This window comes from Chiloscyllium plagiosum, chromosome 7, assembly GCF_004010195.1.
Source record: "Chiloscyllium plagiosum isolate BGI_BamShark_2017 chromosome 7, ASM401019v2, whole genome shotgun sequence".
Classification (NCBI taxonomy): Eukaryota; Metazoa; Chordata; class Chondrichthyes; order Orectolobiformes; family Hemiscylliidae; genus Chiloscyllium; species Chiloscyllium plagiosum.
The window spans coordinates 89,648,894-89,670,788 of NC_057716.1; the positions used below are offsets into that span (position 1 = coordinate 89,648,894).

Genomic DNA, 21,895 nt, shown 5'->3' on the forward strand with positions numbered 1-21,895 from the left:
AGTGCTGCTCCTTCATCAGGTGATTGTGGAGAATTCTTATTCTGAAAGCTAGTGCTTCCAAATAAACCTGTTGGCCCATAACCTGGTGTTGTATGATTTTTAACTTTCTACTATTTTGTAACTCTGTCTCTTATCCTTTTAACATATAACTGTGAAGTTAGATTCTAAAGTATGTGAACTAGATATCTGCGACAACAGGATGCATGTATTCTGCCATTAACTATTAGTTCACTGAAAATAGTTTGCTGAAGGCTATTTTTCAGAATATTACAAATGGGATTTAGTAAGTATTGCTTGACTATATTTTTGTTGAATTAACATTTATGTGCAAAATTGATATTGCATCAGTTTCGAAATAGTTCGAGAGCAGTGACAGAAACTATGCAATTTGAAGTCCTGTTGCTATTTTATTTCATGACATGAACAAAGATGGTTTTCACCAGGTGGGAGCAAGGTAATTTGTGTTCCTAACACATTGGAATCCTTAGCTTTTTTAAAAAACAAACTCATTCTGTACAAAATCTGAAAGTTTCTATAAATTCTAAAGACAAGAGCTGTACTTGAATTAGGGCAGTGGTGGTGTGTTTCTGTCATTGGTTTTGAATTCCAGAGCACAGGCTAATGTTCTCCAAACCTGGATTTAAATCCCATTGCAGCAGAGAGTGTATTTTGATATCAGTAAAAATCTGGAATTAAAAACTAGTTGAATGATGACTATTTAACTACCCATAAATTGTTGTAATAATTGATCTGGTTCACGAATGTAATTCCGGGACGTAAATCTGCTAGCCTTACCTGGTCTGACCTATATTTGACTCCAGATCAACAGCAGAAGTATTGCTGGAGACCCTTAACTGCCCTCTGGACACTTCAGGGTGGTTATACATGCTGGCCTAGCCAGAAAGATCCACTTCCAATGGACGTACTCTTAAAAACACACTGTCCTCGTCCCTTAAATGGAGTTTCAATGGAGTGAACTGCATCTGGACCGTATGATGTTAAAGTTTTTTATTTAAAATTCATATAGCTAAAAAGTAATGTAATCAAAATTATAGAATAGCCTTTTTCAATTTTATATCCTGTCATCTGTCTAGGTATGCTTTGTTTCAGTGGACATTATTTCTTTATTTCATTCACCTTCAATTACAAATTAATTGTGTAAAAGAAAAGGGAATGATATTTACAAGGTGATTTCTGCAGATTGCTTGTTTATTTGCAGTGTCGAAACAAATTTCTTGCTGGGTGGTATTCTATTGCCCTCAACAAAAATTATAAATACGTTCTCCTTTTTCAGGTATTCAGCATGTTTTTGGAAACTTTAGTAGATTTCATCATCATCCACAAGGAAGACCTCCAGGATTGGCTGTTTGTGCTCCTGACTCAGCTTTTAAAGAAGATGGGTGCAGATTTATTAGGTTCTGTACAGGCCAAGGTTCAGAAGGCACTAGATGTTACCAGGTCAGACAAGGAGCAAGCAGTTTCCTGTAATTTTTACTTGTATGTAATATTTTTCTGGGTATACTTTCTCATAATGATGTTTGACTGGGTGGTATTATGAAATAAGAATAGATGTGGTCTTTGATTGGTTAAGCCTGCTCTACCTTCAAAACTATCTTCTACCTCAACTCCATCTTTTCACACTTACCTCCTATCCATAAGTTCCTTTGTAGTCCAAAAATGTCTCAGTCTCTATCTTGAATGTACTCAATGACTGAGCATTCATAGCTTTCTAGAAGGAAAAATGCAAAGATTCACAATGCTTTTGAATGAAGTAATTTGTCATTGTCACACTCTTTCCTGATTCTTGAAGCAGTCTGCTTCTCTTAAAATTCATCGCAATGCATTAGTTCAGTAAAGATCTTGGCTGAGCATCTCCTTTGATTGTACGTCTCAACAGATGGCTAACAACCAAGAATGAATTGCAATTGTAATGTAGTCTGGTGCCATCTGAGATGAGTTAACTGCACTCCCAGTGCTGAGGGTGAATCATCAAAACAAAATTATCTTCAGATTATTTTCAATATTTGAGTCAAATATTTATAGAATATTTATTGATTTTGTCTGACAAACAGACCTGTCAGACTATTATATCCTATGCATTCACGTTTCAATCATTCATGTATAATCAAGAGCAATAATGTCTTAACATTAAAATAAAGCAAGGAAGTTATCAATTCTCTCCTGGCCAGAGCATATCCTTTAATTAATGCTACTAGTAATAAACTCCTGTCATTATCACATTGCTGTTTTTGGGAACTTGATCACTATGAAAGTATTTTGTTGCTATAAAGTCTTAATAAAGAAACAAAAGGGGACAGACACATGATATCGACTTAGGCATTCAAAAAGACAGAATCAAACAGAGCCCTATCGAGCCTGCAAAATCCTCTTTTCTAATGGGCCAATGGGCTGAGAAGTGGCAGATGGAGTTTAATTCAGATAAATGCGAGGTGCTGCATTTTGGGAAAGCAAATCTTAGCAGGACTTATACACCTAATGGTAAGATCCTAGGGAGTGTTGCTGAATAAAGAGACCTTGGAGTGCAGGTTCACAGCTCCTTGAAAGTGGAGTCGCAGGTAGATAGGATCGTGAAGAAGGCGTTTGGTATGCTTTCCTTTATGGGTCAGAGTATTGAGTACAGGAGTTGGGAGGTCATGTTGCGGCTGTACAGGACATTGGTTAGGCCACTGTTGGAATATTGCGTGCAATTCTGGTCTCCTTCCTATCGGAAAGATGTTGTGAAACTTGAAAGGGTTCAGAAAAGATTTAGAAGTATGTTGCCAGAGTTGGAGGATCTGAGTTACAGGGAGAAGCTGAACAGGTTGGGGCTGTTTTCCCTGGAGCGTTGGAGGCTGAGGGGTGACCTTATAGAGGTTTACAAAATTGTGAGGGGCATGGATAGGCTAAATAGGCAAAGTCTTTTCCCTGGGGTCGGGGAGTCCAGAACTAGAGGACATAGGTTTAGGGTAAGAGGGGAAAGATATAAAAGAGATCTAAGGGGCAACTTTTTCTCGCAGAAGATGGTACGTGTATGGAATGAGCTGCCAGAGGATGTGGTGGAGGCTGGTATAATTGCAACATTTAAGAGGCATTTGGATGGGTATATGAATAGGAAGGGTTTGGAGGGATATGGGCCGGGTGCTGGCAGGTGGGACTAGATTGGGTTGGGAGATCTGGTCGGCATGGATGGTTGGACCAAAGGGTCTGTTTCCATGCTGTACATCTCTATGACTCTATCTGGGGTCTAGTCCCAAAATTGGAAGACCTGTCTTACAGACTAGTCAATCAACAGCCTGACATAGTCACATTCACAGAATCATACCTTACACGCAATGTCCCAGACAACACCATTACCATTCCTGGATATATCCTGTCCCACAGGCAGTACAGACCTAGCGGAAGTGGCAGCACAGTCAGGAGGGAGTTGCCCTGGGAGTCCTCAACATTGACTCTCTATCCTGTGAACTCTCATGGACAAGGAAGGCACCTGCCTGATTACCACGTATCATCCTCCCTCGGCTGATGAATCAGTACATCTCCATATTGAACAACACTTGGAGGAAACAGAGTAGCAAGGGCGCAACATCTGCTCTGGGTGGGGGATTCCAACGTCACTACCGAGAGTGGCTCAGCATTGGCACTGATGATCAAGCTGATTGGATCCTGAAGGGATAGCTGCCAGACATATCTGCAGCACGTAGTGAAGTGACTAATGAGGGATAAACATACTTGACCTCATCCTTACCAGTCTCCTGGCTGCAGATGCATCTGTCTAGTCTAGGACTGTTGTGTTAAGAGTGACCATCAGACAATCCTTGTGGAGACAATGTCCCACCTTCACGTTAAGAATACCCCCCATCATGTTGTGTGACACTATTGCCATTCTAAATGGGACAGACTCAAACAGATGTCACAAGTTAATACTGGGTGTTCATGAGGTGCTGTGGGCCATCAGCAGCAGCAGAATTGTATTCCAGTACAACCTGCAATCATGGCCAAGAGTATCTCCCACTCGACCATTACCCTTAAGCCAGGGATTCAACCCTGGTCAGCAGAGATTGCGGAGGGCGTGCAGGAAGCAGTTCCAGGCATATCTGAAAATGAGGTATTAACGTGGTGAAGCTACTAAACAGGACTACTTGCATGTCAAACACCATAAACAGCAAGTGATTGACAGAGCAAACCAAAGCGACCAATTAGTATCATAGGATCCCGACAGTGTAGAAAGAGGCCATTTCGCCCAACAAGTCCACACCGACCCTCAGAAGAGTATCCCAACCAGACATGTTCCCCTATCCTATTATTCTACATTTCCCTTGATTAATGCACTGAACCTACACACCCCTGAACATTATGGGCAATTTAGCATGGCCCATCCACCAAACCTGCACATTGTTGGATTTTGGGAGGAACCAGAGCACCCAGAGGAAACCCACGCAAACACCGAGAGAATGTGCAAAGTCCACGCAGACAGTCGCCTGAGGGTGGAATCTAACCCGGGCCCCTGTGGCAGCAGTGCGAACCATTGAGCCTGATTAGGTTTAAGCTCTTCAGTCTGCCATGTCCAATTATGAATAGTGGCGGACAATGAAACAACTCTCTGGAGGAGGCAATTCCAATAATATCCCCATCCTCCGTGATGGAAGAGCCCAGCACATCAGTGCAAACGCTAAGGCTGAAACATCTGCAGCAAACTTCAGTTGAGTGGATGATCCACCTTTGCCTCCCCCAGTACTTCCCAGCATAATACATCTACATCTAACTTCATTCATTTCATGTATCAAGAAATGGTTGGAGTCACTGGATACTGCAAAGGCTAGCAGCCATAACAACAGTCCAGCAATAAAACTGAAGACTTGGGCTCCAGAACCTGCCACTCAATTGGCAAAGCTCTTTCAGTACAGGTACAGCACTGGCATCTACCTGAGATTGTGGCAAATTGGCCAGATAGGTCCTGTACGCACAAAGCAGAAAATATCCAATGCAGCAAATTACCATGCCATCAGTCAAGTGATGGAAGTATTCCTTCCTGTTCCTTCACTGTCTCTGGCTGAAAATCCAAAATCCCTCCCAAATGGTGTTGTGGGTCAATGTACAATACATGGATTGCAGTGATTCAAGAGACAGTTCTGTGCCACCTTCTCGAGGGCAACAAGGGACAGGTAACAAATGCTGGACTAGCCAGCGATGCCCACAAATGAATATTTGTTTTTAAAAACAGCAAGGTGGATGCTATACTGCGTTGTAACAAAGAGTGAGAGCAGGGTTTTCCCTTTGAAGTGGGAATTGAGTTAGGGGGATTTCATAACATCCTGATCCTGCCCCCAGTTTGACAGATGCCATTCCTGCTTTTCCAACCTCCTGAAGCAAGCCTAAGGCAAGTAGGTTAGGAGGCTTACCTCTGTTTGCTGGACAATTGATCCAGTTCTGTACATCAACGTTAGATACTGTACTGTTTGCCCTCACACCTAAGCGGAGGTGCAGTAAGAGGGAAACAGCAAAATGAAAGGGTTTTTGAATTAGAAAATGAATGATAAAAGGGATGAGGGTGAAAGGCAAAACAGTATAAAAGTTGCGTTTTAAAGTTTTTAAAAAGATTTGTTGCTATTTTTAATTTTATGTAGGAGTATTTTGATATATAAATGCTGACCAGTCACAAAATATAAAATTATGAATTCTGAAATTCTAACTCCTTTTCTTTGCTTGCAGAGAGTCCTTCCCATTTGATCAGCAATTCAATATTCTTATGCGTTTTATAGTGGATCAAACACAAACACCTAACCTCAAGGTTGGTTTAAAAACATTCAATGCTATGCCAGATAAATACTGGAAAAATGTCTTGAATTAATGAATGAATGTACAATCATACTTAAAAGCTTGAGATTTAATAGCAACTGAAACTTTTGAACTAGCTCAAAAGAAGAGATTCAGAAGATCCAATTCAGATTTATACATTATACTGAATTGCATTTTAGTTCCTACTTAATATACAGTTGTACCATTTCTTGATTTCTGCTAAATTCCAACATAGAGTCCCCACAGTGTGTAAGTGGGCATTTGGTTCATCGAATCCACAACGACCCCTAAAGAGGTCCCACCCAGACACACCCTAACCCTGCATTTCCAATAGCTAATCCACCTAGCCTACACATCCCTGAACACTGTGAGCAATTTAGTATTGCCAATCCATTTAATCTGCATGCCTTGGACTGTGGGAAGAAACCTGAGTGCCCAGAGGGGAGAATGTGCAAACTCCACACACAGTTATCCAAGGGTGGAATCGAACCTGGGTCCCTAGTGCTGAGAGGCAGCAGTGCTAACCACTGAGCCACCATGCCACTGCATCATGGAGCAAATTAACTGATGTTTAGCAGAAAGTAACAGATATTTGGATGACCAATCTTTTAAATGAGAAAAGAAAATTGCCATTTAATTTTTTCCTCTCTTGTGATGTAAGGTATTTTCCATTCTACTTGAATCCCATTGGGAAGTTCTTTTTCATGATATTGGTAGAGGTCTGGGAGCTGATGTCCAACACTGTGTAAGCTGGGAAAGATACAGCTTGCAGAGGAGAATTAATAATACTTAATGTACTTTTATAGTTTAACCCAGAATAAATTATATGTAGTTGGAGTGTCATATGTGGAGTGAAGAATTAAAAAATATCTCATCTTTCTGGATTTTGTGTTTACTTGTTCTGTCTAATTAATCCTGTTTCATACTTGCTTGTGATTTGAAAGGTTAAAGTTGCAATCTTGAAATACATTGAGAGGCTGGCAAGGCAGATGGACCCAGTCGATTTTGTTAATTCCAGTGAGACCCGTCTTGCTGTTTCCCGAATCATAACTTGGACAACCGAACCAAAGAGCTCTGATGTGAGAAAGGTGGGTAGTTTAAAATAGCTTAGCTTAGATTTTTTTTTTGTTCAGCTGAAATACTGTATAGTGGGCTATAGCCTCCTCCTGTGCTCTGTGATTCTGTGAATTAAACTTATATTTGGTTTCCCACTCTCAATTCCCGCTGTTACTTAAGGGCAATGTTTGTTTGTACCTCAACCTCATGACAGTAGCGTAAATCACTGCAAAATATTTGTTTCTTTTTAAGATTACCTTACTGTTTTAATTTTACTGCTCAGTCTGTCACAAAATTTATCCAGATACAGATGGAATTATTGGCCTTTGGCCAATGTAAAACATGATTGTTAAACCATAAAAATTAATTTGTTATGAAATTAAGCAATAGTTATTTTAATTGATTTGACCTTTTGGTTACTTAGAAGCCAGGTTTCTCAGTAGGAGTTCCTTAGTAATCACATATTTGAGCTTTGTGCAGTGATTGGTGCAATTGGTTACTCTGGAGTGTGATGTGAAATGTCTTCAGTCATCATTCAACCCTAAAGAAGATTTTAGAAAAGAATTAATGTGTACTCTGTAGAAAAGGAAAGGTTTGCTTATTTGCTTTGCTGTAATTTTGAATGTATTTTCTCCTCGAGGACTTCTCTGTTACTATCAACTGGAGAATGCATTTAATGTAGGGTTTAATGGCACATTAAGTGGAGTTCTTTGCAGAAAATGTCAGGCCACATTTCTGATCAAATGTGGGATATGGTGCATTTAGATTTCAGCAAGTATTTAAATATAATATGAGATGAGCAATTAGCCTTCAAGTTAGGAAGGCATGTAATGAAAAAGAAGCTCCCAAGGTAAATTATTTTTAAAAAAGTGAAGGATGATGATGAATGGAACTGAGTTGAAATGGCAAGTTTGCTGTCAAGCTGTCATGGATCAGGCGTAGGACACTCTCTGATTACATTTTGTGCGCATGATATGGAGCTGGACCAGAAAGGAAGCGCTTTCATTTTGCAGGGCAAACAAATTAAGGTGAGGACAGTGGTGGGGAAGAGATAAACTGAATAATTTGTGAAAGTGGACAGATGACTGGAAACTTGCAAGATTATAAGACCAAGGATATGGAATAAATGTCAGAATAAATAAATGCTTGTGATTGCAGGATACAAAACTAAAGGGATCTTGAAGCATTGGCGAAAAGCGCATTTAAACAAACACCACAGTGCAGGACAACAGTAAACAAAATAAATGAAACGGAACATAAATTTCAGAAGGTGATAATAAACTTGTTCAATAACTGATGTCCACACCAGTGGATTACTGTGTAATATTCTGGTCATGGTACTATTTCAAAGATATCCAGTCATTGGAGCAAATGCAAAAAGGGAAAGCCAAGTTGATAGCTTAGGAGAATTGATCTACAAAGTGAGATTGAAGAGTTTAGGATTGTCTCTTGTGTTGAAGAAACAGCTTAGACAAGTACTTTTTCAACTACATAAGAACCACAACGTAAGAGATATTCAGCACCAATTTTTCTATCCTCAAACCAGGGCCTGCAGGCTAATTTTGGAAGGAGGGGAGGTCAATTTAGATTCCGCTAATTTAAACAAAGAATGTCATTGTGTAGAATAGTCTGCCCAGAATGGCAAATTTTGTTAACATTAAAAGATAAATATTTGTGCTACTGGACAGTTGAGAAGTGTTAATTTTTGGAATGCATCATTTGGCTTCATACATTTTTCTGGCCCTCTGACTGCCTCTGTTCTTATTTAGGAGAGAGAAGTGTCAGCCTATTTTTCTCAGTTTGTTTTTTGTAAACCAGCAACTCTGATATACTTCGTAGATGCAATTTAAAATGACTTTGTTGTGAACTTCAATAATTGTTTGTTTTGAGGTAATAATTGAAATGAGATGACAAACAATGAACGCTTCGAATAAGGTATCTGCAGAAGACTTGCAAATGAAGTTGCAATGCAGTGTCAACTGGAGTGTGGAAAGTTGATTAAAGGACAGAAGATAGTGTTTAATGGATGTATTTTGTATCAGAGGAAAGGGCAGAGTGGTGTTTAAACCAGTGCTCTTAAATGCTTGTGTCCCATTCACAAGTTTGATTAACTGAAAGTAACTTTTAGGTGACTTTGGGTGGATGTAGACAAGTTAGTAGATTGATCAGATCTTACTAGCTGCATGTGTCTTAGGGAAAGGAAAGGGAGATGCATTAAAAATACCTATACTTTAGAATAAAGAGAGCACAGATTCCTAAGACTTCAGTAAAAGAATAAATCAGGAGTAATTATGAAACATATTAGTATAATATGGGGTAAATTTAGTAAAGTTATAAAAGTTTGTGAATTTTGAGAATTTGCCCGTGCAGGCAGAAGCAAAGACTTAAGTTGTTATGATATTGCTCAACAAAGACATTTTAGAAAAGCTTTTCATCTCACTTCACTTCAAAATAATTCTTTTTTTTGAAAGAGATGTAGAAATTGTTTGCTATTGCTGATCTGAGTGTGTCGATCCCAATCTTTGTTTTGCCATCTTAAATTGGCAACAAAATAACATGCTATTTTGTTGGTTTGCTTCTTGGTTTGCTCTGCTCAGTTTTACTTTCAGATGGGTGTCAGAACCATGCCAAATTCGTTAAAATTCTAGGGTAAGAAGCTTAAACTTCGTAATGAATAACTTTTAATTATAGTAAAGGAGATTAGGAGGAGATCTGATAACCAGTCAATCGAGGGATAGGTTTCAGATCATGAAAAGAACAAACTAAAAAGTGGGAGTTTTTTGAGACAGAAGTTTACTGCGAGTTGGGGTTTCCTACCTATTAGTACAATTGCAAGCATAATGCTACATTATTTTAAAAATGTAATTCCTTTTTTAAAAGAACGTATGAACGTGCAGAAACTTGGGCCAGAAGCATTGTGTGCTGAATGATAACCTCGATGAAATTGTACTTTCCTTCTGTAGTGATTTCTGAGAAGGGTTGATCAAGGAAATTGTAGCTTGTCTGCAGATGCATGCATGTCATTAGTTTGCCCCCTGTTGGCAGTAGGGAGCTTTTAAGTATTTGTGTAAATGAGATGTTTTGAAAGGGTGACAGTTTGCTTTTAGACTAAAGCTAAAATAATAAAGAAGGATTGTTTTGTCAGAGATTTTTTCATGTATTCTGTACAAGATTCATTCACCCAACATAGAGTAATAGAGATATACTGCACAGAAGCAGACCTTTTAGTCCAACTCATCCATGCCGACCAGATACCCGAGGTAAATCTACTCCCGTTTGCCGGCACCCAGCCCATATCCGTCTTAAACCCTTCCTATTCATATACCTATCCAGATGTGTTTTTAAATGTTGTAATTGTACCAATCTCAACCGCTTCTCTGGCATCTCTTTCCATATACACACTACCCTCTATGGGAAAGTTTCTTCTTTCGTCCCTTCTAAATCCTTCCCCTCTTACCTTAAAGTTATCTCCTCTAGTTTTGGACTCCCCTACTCCAGGGAAAAGACCTTGGCTATTCACACTATCCATGCTTCTCATGATTTTAATAACCTCTATAAGATCACCCCTCAACGTCCAATTCTCCAAGTAAAATAGCCTCAGCCAATTCAGCCTCTCCCAATAGCTCAAACACTCCAGCCCTGGAAACATCCTTGTAAATCTTCTCTGAACCCTTTCTAGTTTCACAGCATCCTTCCTAAAGCAGGGAGACCAGAGCTGAACATAGTATTGCAAAAGTGGCTTAACCAATGTCCTGTACAGCCGCAACATGACTTCCCAACTCAATGCACTGACCAGTAAAGGAAAGCATACCAAACACTACTTCACTATCCTATCTACCTGTAACTCCATTTTCAAGGAACTATGAACTATACTCAGGTCTCTTTGTTCAGCAACACTCCCCAGTACCATACCATTAAATGTATAAGTCCTGCTCTGATATCTTCTGATAAAGCAGCACCTCACATTTATCTAAATTAAACTCCATCTGCCACTCCTTGGCCCATAGGCCCATTTGATCAAGATCCCGTTGTACTCTGAGGCAACCTGCTTTGCTATTCACTTCACCTCCAGTTTTGCTGTCATCTGCAAACTTCTTAACCATATTCACAGCCAAATAAATGACCAAAAGCAGTGGACCTAGCACTGATTCTTGTGGCACATCAGAGACCTCCAGTCTGAAGAGCAACCCTCCACCACCACCCTCTGTATTCTAGGTTTTGAGCCAGTCATGTTTCCAATTGGCTCGTTCTCCCTGTAGCCCATGTGATCTACTCTTGATAACCATGAGTCTACCATGAGGAAACTTGTCGAACGCCTCACTGAAGTCCATATAGATCCACTGCTCTGCCCTCATCAATCCTCTTTGTTGCTTCTTCAAAAAAGTTAATCAAGTTAGTGAGACACGATTTCCCACACACAAAGCCATGTTGACTATCCCTAATTGTACCTTGCCTTTCCAAATACATGTAAATCCTGTCCCTCAGGATTCCCTCCAACAACTTGCCCACCACTGATGTCAGGCTCGCCAGTCTTGATGATTGAACAAATTAATAAAAGCAAAATAATATGGATGCTGGTATCAGAAGCAAACACAGAGAATACTGGAGAAACTCAGTAGGTCTGGCTGCATCTGTGAAGAGAGGGAGAGACAAAGTTAATGCTTTAAGTCTGATATGACTTTTCCTCAGTACCAGTTAACTCTCAAAATGTTAACTGTTTCTCAAGATTGATCATACAGATTAAGGTTATGCAACAGTGCCTTCTTTCTGGAGGAACGTTAGCCTGGATTTTCCACTAGCCAGACAGTTGTTATGCCAGCATAAACGGGAATTGTGTAAGGGGTCCCTGTGGAATTCCCATTGTATCACATTGCCTGGGAAATTGAATTTTCTGCTGTTCAATTTTTCTATGTCTGTAACCTTCTGAAGCTCTTAAAACATTGCCTAACTCCTGAGTAACTCTTAAACTGATTCTGTCCTTACCTACACATCCCCAGCTACACCTCCCCCAAAACATGAACTGTCACAACCCAAACTTGACCCTCAATGTCCCTCACAAATAAACCCATCCTGGCCATTCGTGCTACCTGATCTGGTGGCATGGGTGACCTGACCCATCCTCCCCTCCTGCTGAACCTGACCTGGCACCTACGCTGACATTGGACCTGTTTGTTTGGTATCCTATTCGAGGCATCCTCATCACTTGACACCCTATTCTCCCTACCCATCTAGCACCCTGCTCTCCCAGCACCCTAACATCACACTTGTTTCATGCACTTAATGGGTTGACAGTAGCTGTCAGGACCATTTAGATTTCAGAATATAGCATCTGACTGCTTTGAAAAAGGAGGTGCAATTTGTCTTCCTCTGACACGTCTATGCTGTGCAAGAACTGTCAGAGTTGAGGTATGACCGAGGGTGCATTGAGTGGACTCTCCCCTCAGAAATGCGGAACACCCTTCTTCCATTTGAAAGGAAAGGGCAGAGAAATCTGACCCATTAAATGCTGTGAAACCGCACTTAAGGGTAGCTCCTGCTTATTACCAAAAAAGGCTCACCTGTATGTATTGACCTTCCTGCATAATTATTTATCCAAAACTGCATCTGCTTTACCATTTCTTCTGAAACATGACAAGTACTTTAAGTACCATCCTGGTGAAGCTACATCTCGGGTCTGATTGCATGCTAAACAATGGAAGCAGCTTGCAATAGACTAGGTTAAATCATCTCGCAACGAATGGATTAGATCTAAGCTCTACAGGGCTGCAACATCTAGCCATTAATGGTGGTGGGCAATTAAACAACCAACAGGAGGCAGAGGCTTCCCAAGTATTCCTATCCAGTATGATGGGGAAGCCCAGCACATCAATCCCAAAGATAAGTCTGAAGCATTTGCATCAATCTTTAGCCAGAAGTACTGAGTGGGTGATCTCTGACTCCTCACACAGTCCCTAGGAACACAGGTGCCAGTATTTAGCCAATTTGACATGCTCCACATGAAATCAAGAAATGGCTTAAAGCACAGGACACTGCAAAGTGGGAAGGCCTTTGTCAACATTCTATCATAGTACTGAAGACTTCGCCTTCAGATCTTGCTGCACACCAAGCGAAGCTGTTTCTGTGTGGCTGAAACATTGGTGTCTACTTGACAATGTAGAAAATTTCCCAGGTATATTTCCCAGGTATATCACAAAAATATAACTAATCCAACCTGGCCAGTTACTATCCTAGTAGTCTGCTGATAATCAGCAAAGTGTTGCAAGAGGGGCTTGACAGCGCTGTCAATTGGCATATCCTCAGCAGTAACCTGGTCATTGGCACTTATTTATGTTTCGCAAGGAGTACTCTCTGCTGGCATCAATATGTAAGATGCTGAACTTGAAAGATGTGGGTGACTGTATTTGGCAGTCCTCCCTGTCCTGCCTTTCTCAGGTGGCTTACTTGACATCAACGAGACCTTGCAAAAATAGATCAGTGGGAATTGGGGTTAGGGGCGAAAACCTACTTGGCATAAAGGAATATGCTTGTGGTGGTTGGAGATCAATCATCTTAGTCCCAAGATATCAAAGCAGGGTAGTGTGCTTGCCCCATTATCATGAACTGCTTCATTAATGATCACTTCTCCATCGTGAACTCTGATATTTGCCAATGATTGCACAATGTTCAGCACCCCTTCCAACAACTCAGATACTGAGACATCTCCTGTTCGTATGCAGCAAGACCGAGTCAGCTTCTAGGTAAGGCATGACAGCTGATAAGTAACATTTGTGCCATACAGATGGCAGACATATTGACCATTTCCATCATGGAGAATTTAACATTGTTGCTTGACATTCAAAGGCATTACTAGTACAGAATTCTTCACTACCAATATTTTGATGTTACCTTTCCCAAAAAACTGAACTTGAGCATCCATATAAATATTGTGGTTACAGAACAGAGCAGAAGGTAGGATTTCTGCAAAGAGTAGCTTCCCTCCAGGCTTCCAAATATCTGTCCACCATCTACAAGGTGTAAATCAGGTGTGCGATAGAATACTCTTTGCTTGTCTGGATGGGTACAGCTTCAATATTTTAAATAAAACTCAACTATCCAGAATGAAACAGCCAACTTAATTAACACTCCATCCATCCCTTCCGACCGACACTTCCTTCATCAACAGCTCACTGAGGTTTCTTTGACAGCACATTCCAAACCCATGATCTCAAGGAGGACAAGGGCAGCAAATTTGAGGATAGCACAGCCTGCAAGTTGCTGTTCCCTGTTGGTTTTCAGTCAAAATCCTGGAGCTCCCCTCCAGCATGGCACACTACCTGGCACAGAGTCATAGAGATGTATAGCATGGAAACCGACCAGATATCCCAAACCAATCTAGTCCCACCTGTCAGCACCTGGCCCATTTCCCTCCAAACCCTTCCTATTCATATACCCATCCAAATGCCTCTTAAATGTTGCAATTGTACCAGCCTCCACAACATCCTCTGGCAGCTCATTCCATATCCGTACCACCCTCTGTGTGAAAATGTTGCCCCTTAGGTCTCTCTTATATCTTTCCCCTCTCACCCTAAACCTATGCCCTCTAGTCCTGGACTCCCGACCCCAGGGAAAAGACTGTCTGTTTATCCTATCCATGCCCCTCATAATTTTGTAAACTTCTATAAGGTAGAAGTTTCCACACTGTAACTAATCTAAAAAAAAAGGTCACCCCTCAGCTCTGACGCTCTAGGGAAAACAGCCCCAGCCTGTTCAGCCTCTCCCTATAGCTCAGATCCTCCAACCCTGGCAACATCCTTGTAAATCTTTTCTGAACCCTTTCAAGTTTCACAACATCTTTGCGCAAAGGAAAATCTGACTACCCCGTAAATAATCAGGAGAAAATCTAAATATCATAAAACCTGTAAAAAAATGAATTTTGGGTTTGTCAATCATTTTCAGTGTCCAAAGTCATGCCTTCCATGATAGAAATATCCCTGTTGGTTAATGCCATGGGAGATGTATCTGTGTTTGCAAGCATTGAAATACTCTGTTGTATTTTGGTGAGAGGAATTAAGTTACATAGGAGAGATTGTACACGCCAACTAACGCTATCCATTTTAAAGACCTTTACTAATTTGTATCAGGTAAGTGCTATTAATTTAAAGAGAACTGTTAACACTCTGTGTTGACTTTTTTAATGGTTTATAGCTACATGTTATAATAGTCAACTTGATGTTTACACTGCTTTCTGCAGTTGACTTTATTATTCTATTTACTGACATTCCCTGACGCTTGAATATAGTTTGTTGAACTATACCTTTTCCTGAATAAGTCGCTTTTCACATTTTTTTAATAGCCACTTCAATATTGGCAAGTTGTATTTGTATGATATCTTTCATGCAAATAATATTGCAAGACCCTTCACATATGAGGAAACATAGAAAATTTTAAATTAAAATCTGCACCATGGAGGTGGTTAGGGGAATGATCAAATGGTTTAGTCCAGCAGGTGACAATTACAAACATCATTGGAAAAAGAGAGGGTAAAAGTTTTGGAAAGAGTTTCAGATTCAAAGCTATGATATCTGAGTTTTAAGAAAAGAAAAGAATAAGTTATGGAAGTAGGATGAGGTCACGTACAAAGAGGCAGGGAATTAAATTTAATGGCCCAAGTTTTTGCAGCCCATATAAGGGCTTTGTCTGCCTGTTCATTTTGCTGCCAACTCCCCGTAAAAGTTGGTTTTAGAGTGTGACCTTGCTCTAACCTGTCTGTGTGGCTCCATCTATGGGGACCCTGGCTCCTGTGAGCAAGGAATAAGAAGTTGATGTTCTTGAATCAATTGCAACAAATATTTCTCAGATGTGCAGTGCTACATTTTAACCCAAAAGCGATCAGTAGGTTTGGGCTGGGTGAGGCAGGTTAAAGTTTCAAAGCTACATTGCTATTACTTCGATTTCACTCAATGAAGATACTGGAAATGCTTCCCAAACAGCACCATGAGGATATCTGTAACAAATGGCTGGCAGCAGTTTATGAAGGCAGCTCGCCAACATTTTCTTGCAGGCAACTAGGGATGGGCAATATATTCAACAAATGCACAACTTCAGAAAATTTAACAAATGTATTTTGCTGGTTCAATCTAATGTGCACAGTGTCTTATCAAATGTTTTTATTTATAATGTGTACTTATTGCAGAATAACTGTGGATTTGTTTTGCAAAAATTCAAACTTGTAAAGTATTTGAGATAGGAATGTTAATCATATATGTACAGAAGTCCTTTATTCTGTTTATTTGGGCACAAACTTGAGAAACTACTGTTTGCTATTTGCTGATATTGCAACTCTATATCTAAATTAAGAGCAAATTAGACAATGAGCCCCTTTGATGTCTTTTTATTATACAAGAGAATTATTCTAATTCCACAGATTGACACCATGCGAGACCTTAACAGCTCCTGAAGTCAGACATGTTCCTGCCTCTGAAGCAGTGAACGACACATGCTTTGACAAATCTGTTCCTTTGGCATTGTGTACTAGAGGTCAAAAACTCTCACGTCATGCTATAGTTGATTTAGATTTATGCTTTGTACTACGCCTTCCTTCTTTTTCATTTGGTGTAAATGTAAACAATTACGTTGGTGAATTTTAGAAATTGTCTAATTCATAGAATGGTGCAGCACAGAAGGAGGCCATTTGAGCTGTCATGTCTGAGTTCATATTATTCAAAATGGATGAGTCAACTTCTTAGTCTTTTGTGTCACCGTCCATTTGATTATTCCTTGAATTGTATTGCATTGAACATTCCAAAATATTTTATAATATTTTGAGGGGTGACCTTATAGAGGTTTACAAAATTGTGAGGGGCATGGATAGGGTAAATAGGACAAGTCTTTTCCCTGGGTTTGGGGAGTCCAGAACTAGAGGGCATAGGTTTAGGGTGAGAGGGGAAAGTTGTAAAAGAGACCTAAGGGGGGACTTTTTCACACAGGGTGATACATGTATGGAATGAGCTGCCAGAGGAAGTGATGGAGGCTGGTACAATTGCAACATTTAAAAGTCATGTGGATGGTATATGAATAGGAAGGGTTTAGAGGGATATGGGCCGAGTGCTGGCAGATGGGACTAGATTGGATTGGGATATCTGGTCGGCATGGACGGGTTGGACCGAAGGGTCTGTTTCCATGCTGTACATCTCTATGACTCTAATAATATTATATGGCCATTCATAAATGAAGGTAACTAGAAAAGCTTTAAAAAACAATCTGCATGATGGGGATGAAAGTAAAGGGAATGATCAAATGGTTTAATCAAGAAGGTGGCATTTTTTGTTATCATATATTTTTTTAAATTCCTTACAGATTCAACAAATATCATTTGCTTTGTTATAGTATGGGTTTATTTGCCTGTAACATTACTGTTTGTTCATTTTATATATGCGACTGAAGTTTAATGAATAATCATTCTTCTGAGACGAACATTTCAAAAATGCAAACTTTTAAATACTGGACAATCTCAACCTCTAAGTGTCGCTACTAGTTCATAAAATACTTTGGAAATAATGTTTCCTGCTCACATTAGGCTGTTCGATACTGATGGGCAAAAGATTGTGGCATTATTTTGACTTTTGAGATGCAACAGGAACTTGCTTGATTACGGGAGGGGGGTGTGGGGTGAAACCAAATGTATAACTTAATGTTGGCAAAAAGGGAGCAAATTGGCAGCTCCCAAGAGTGACAGCTTAAATAATGTAAATAATAATCTCTCTGATGCAAACACAACTAGTCACTTTCTATTGTGCTTGTTGGCTTTATATAATTTTGTTAATCATGCAACTGCTGTTTATTGTATACTGCAATTTTTCTAATACCTTCCCACCTGTCAAACCCAGACTGTGCATAGTTGGTTGAGTGATGAGGTGTTGGCCAGGTCCTGTTCGAGTACCTCTGGGCCTGGTGAAATTGGCCTGGAAGAAAAGTGTAAACAGGTAGAAAAATGTTGCACCTACTAATCTAAAGTTGCTTTTTCCCTGTATCATTACTCTTTTTTTTTAATAACTTGGCTGCACCAGGGTCTTGGCCTGACTGACTTCTGTTTCTGTGTAACAACCATGTGTTCACTTTCCTCTCTCGCCAAAAGCAACTGACTTCTGATAACTACAGTGCATAGGTGGTGGTCTCTGGGAGTAAAGTTTGCCTTTTCTTTGCAGTCTTAATAAGTAAAATAGAGCATTGGCCCTGATATTGAGAATTGCTGCCTGTGATGTCGGAATGCATGCTCATCTGTTAACTAATGGATCTGAAAGTGCATTAACACATTCTTTAAGTGTGTGTTTACTTGGGACTTGAATTTTTTTTTGTAATCTTTGTGCAAATTGAATTTGTACCAGCAAGTTTTCAGTAAATCTAATTGTGTTAAAGTTTATCTCAAATGTATAAAAGAAAAAAAAATAGTATTTTGTGGATAATGTCAATGTAATACATCTTGTGTATTGCACACCTTATTTAGAAGCACCACTTTGTTTACTAATTCTGACAGAATATTAACTTCTTTTATTCCAGCACATTCCTCGCAGTTTTATGCATTTGCTCTACATGTATTATTCATGTTTTGCTGACTCCTTTGAGAATAGGAGTTGGAAAGTCATGTTGAGGTTGTACAAGACATTGGTGAAGTCTCTTCTGGAATACTGTGTCCAGTTCTGTTTGCCCAGTTCTAGGTAGGATGTTATTAGGCTGGAGAGGATTCACAAGATGTACCAGGATGTTGCCAGGTATGGAAAGTTTGAGTTATAAGGAAAGACTGTGACTGTTTCACTGGAACGTAGAAGGTTGAGAGGACTCTGTAGAAGTTTTTAAAATAATAAGTGGTATAGAGTTAATGGTAGTTCACTTTTCCCTAGGATGGTAGATTTCAAGGGTCGGGGGCACGTTTTCAAGTGGACAGAAGAGAGACTTAATGACATGGGGGGCAAACCTTTTACACACAGGGTGCTTCACGTGTGGAATGAACTTCCTGAGGAAGTCGTGGTCGTGGCTATACTTACAGCGTTTAAAAGTCATTTGGGTAAATACTTGACTAGGAAAGAGGGACATGGGCCAGGAGCAGGCAAGACCAGTTTAGTTTGGGATTATGTTTGGCATGGACTAGTTGGACCGAAGGGCCTGTTTCCATGCTGTACAACTATGACTCTGACTCGTGAGTTAAAGGTTAAAAGTTAATGCTATCTTGAATGAAGATTCATTCAACATTTGATGAAGTACCACATAATAAACTTGTTAACAAAGTGTAACTCATAATTTAAAGGTGAATTGGCTGTGTGGGTATGAATTAGATTAGGAACAAAAGATGGAACATACTGATGAGTTATTTTTCAGTCTGGATGGAAGTGCGCAATAATGTCTCCAGTGACAGATGTTGTAACTGCTGGGTTTTTTTTTCAAATTAATAACCTGGACTTGGGGCATAATGAATAATATCAAAGCTTACAGATAAAAAATGAGGGAGATACTAAACTTGAGGAGGATAGACTGGCTAATTAATTAAACATATAGATATGGCTAATGAAGTTTAACAAAATGAAATCTTGAGGTGATTCGCTTTCATGGGAAGAGGAAAGTGAGTAGGAGCTACATGGTGTAATTTTAAATGGAGTGTAGGAATAAATCATTTGAAGGTGATAAGGCAAAATGAGAAGGTTTTTAAAAATCCATATAGGATCCTTGGATTCATTAATATGGCATTAAAGGAAGTTGTTTAATCTTAATGAAACACCGATTAGGCCCCGATGGAAAATTATGTCCAGTCCTGGGTCCCACATTGTGAGAAGGCTATGGAGAAGGTTGGAGACGGTTTTAAAGGACAATTACTCAATCGGTGCCAGCTATTAAATTCCTCAGTTACTTGTTCTACTTAAAGCAGGTAGTGGGAGATTTAATAGAAGTGTTCCACATCTTGTATGGTCTGGATTAGAATAAATAAAATGGATCTGTTTCCAGTGCACAAGTAGCATACATGGAACTGGAAAATAATTATGCAAACAATTATGATCCGGGATGGGCAGACTGAAAGTGTACAGTCATGATTTTTACATAGAATAGGTTAAATATTTAAAAGAAGAAAAATCAAGTTGATGGGACCAGAAGAATGGGCTGCTTAGATACGTTTCAAAAAGTGAGCACAGATGCAATGGGCTGAGCGACCTTGTTTAGTGTTCCAATTCTATGCAGAATGTATTGCAGGTTTTATAATACATCTGTCACCATCTTTTGCAAACTAAAAACAGTAAGTCGAGACTGGTGTTTCCTTTTGAAATCCTGGCAGTCTGCTGTTCATTTGTTTCACAATTTTTATCCATACCTGCCCAGTCCAACTCCAGACTCACCATTTTAGAAAAAGCACAAGAAAATACCAAGCACTGACAGTTTAGTTATAAGCAGAGTATAATTAGAAGGTTGTTTGCCAGAGTTATTGGCTGATCTAAGGGTGACTGTTCCCTGCTGGGAATTTAAGTTTTAAATGTGAACAGCTTGGAAAATTCTTTGTATCAGTGTTTGATGGTCTTTATACATGTTGGATTTCAGTGATGCTATTTGAGTGTGCAATACAAAAGTACATGAGCACTGAACCAGGTGAGCTCTCTTTAAAAGAAATGCTATTGGAAAAATGGCAATCCTGCAGTCTGCTGCATAGTCTTAACAAAAAGCCAATAACCTTCAAATAGCATAGCAAATGTTAGTAATAGGGTTTTCACGGTTTCCATTGAGTGATTTCTTAGGGTCTGTTTGGCGGTTAATGGGAGTGCCAGAAGTTTTAATGAGTAATTTTTAATTTCTTTGTAATCACTGTTTCCTTTTTTCCCCAGGCTGCGCAGGTCGTGCTGATTTCTCTGTTTGAGCTGAACACTCCTGAGTTCACTATGTTACTTGGTGCCTTGCCAAAAACATTCCAAGATGGTGCCACCAAGCTCCTTCACAATCACTTGAAGAACTCTAGCAACACTAGTGTGGTACTTGGCTCCTGCCACTTTTTGTTTTACAATATTTCAATGATAATGGAAAGCTAATGTGCATTGATGAAAAAACAGTGTAAGCTAGTATTGTGGTTATGCTAATGTGTTAGCAACTCCGAGGTTGAGAGTTAAAACCTCACCATGGTAAAGTGAGAATTGAGCTCAGTAAACTTGTGGGCTAATGCAATAAAACTGATAAATTGTTGCAAAAACCAATATAGCTCACTACTGTCCTTCAGGAAAGAGTGCCTAACTGGGCCTACATATGACACCAATCCCATTCTATATAGTTGAATCCTACGATACGAATCTTTTGTGGGCACTCAGAGCTGGATAATAAAACCAGGATTTTTTTGGAAAAGAATGGGACACTGTTTCTTTGTGAGCTGGACAAGTAGTTTTATCATGAAATTAACTTTTAGCCATGCTTTCATGTCTTTGAATTATAATGATTATTTATTTTGGAATAGAGAGCTTAATATGCAGTCAAACATTAAGAATTCGAAGGGAGAAAGAAATTTGTAATTGTAAAACCCTTTTTAAATTTCTTCATCTCTCATATTTAGATATATGTGAGGTATATGTACCACTAATCTGTGCATTGTTTTTCTTCTAATCATACTGTGCATAATAGAAGTAGATGTGAATTTTAGACACAGCTGTGAAAGTCAGACTATGCCTTGCAGTGTGCTCTGTGTCGAAGAGTGCTCTGGCTGGAAAAGCACAGCCAGTCAGGCAGCATCCTGCTTATCCTGGATGTTTTGAGCATAAGCTCTTCATCAGGAATGAGGGGGTGGCCCAAGATGGCTGAGAGATAAATGGGAGGAGGGTGGGGGTGGGGGCATGGTAGCTGAGAATGCGATAGTTAGAGTTGGGGGTGAAGGTGATAGGTCAGAGAGGAGGGTGGAGCGGATAGTTGGGAAGGAAGATGAAGAGCTTACGCTCAAAACGTCGATTCTTCTGCTCCTCGAATGCTGCCTGATTGGCTGTGCTTTTCCAGCACCACACTCTTCAGCTCTGATCTCCAGCATCTGCAGTGTTCCCTTGTACAGTGCTCA

At 39.8% G+C, this 21,895-nt stretch overlaps 1 protein-coding gene across 1 annotated transcript in view; it reads left to right on the forward strand.

Moving 5' to 3' along the window:
- clasp1a (cytoplasmic linker associated protein 1a) overlaps positions 1-21,895 on the forward strand; it is a gene marked incomplete at its 5' end in the record, with an annotated part of 162,130 nt that overhangs the window by 86,365 nt on the left and 53,870 nt on the right. The window contains 5 exons of the mRNA XM_043694200.1: positions 1,295-1,458; positions 5,710-5,788; positions 6,741-6,884; positions 17,718-17,813; positions 20,691-20,834. Of these exons, the coding sequence (XP_043550135.1) occupies positions 1,295-1,458; positions 5,710-5,788; positions 6,741-6,884; positions 17,718-17,813; positions 20,691-20,834 (627 nt within the window). The remainder of the gene's footprint in view (positions 1-1,294; positions 1,459-5,709; positions 5,789-6,740; positions 6,885-17,717; positions 17,814-20,690; positions 20,835-21,895) is intronic.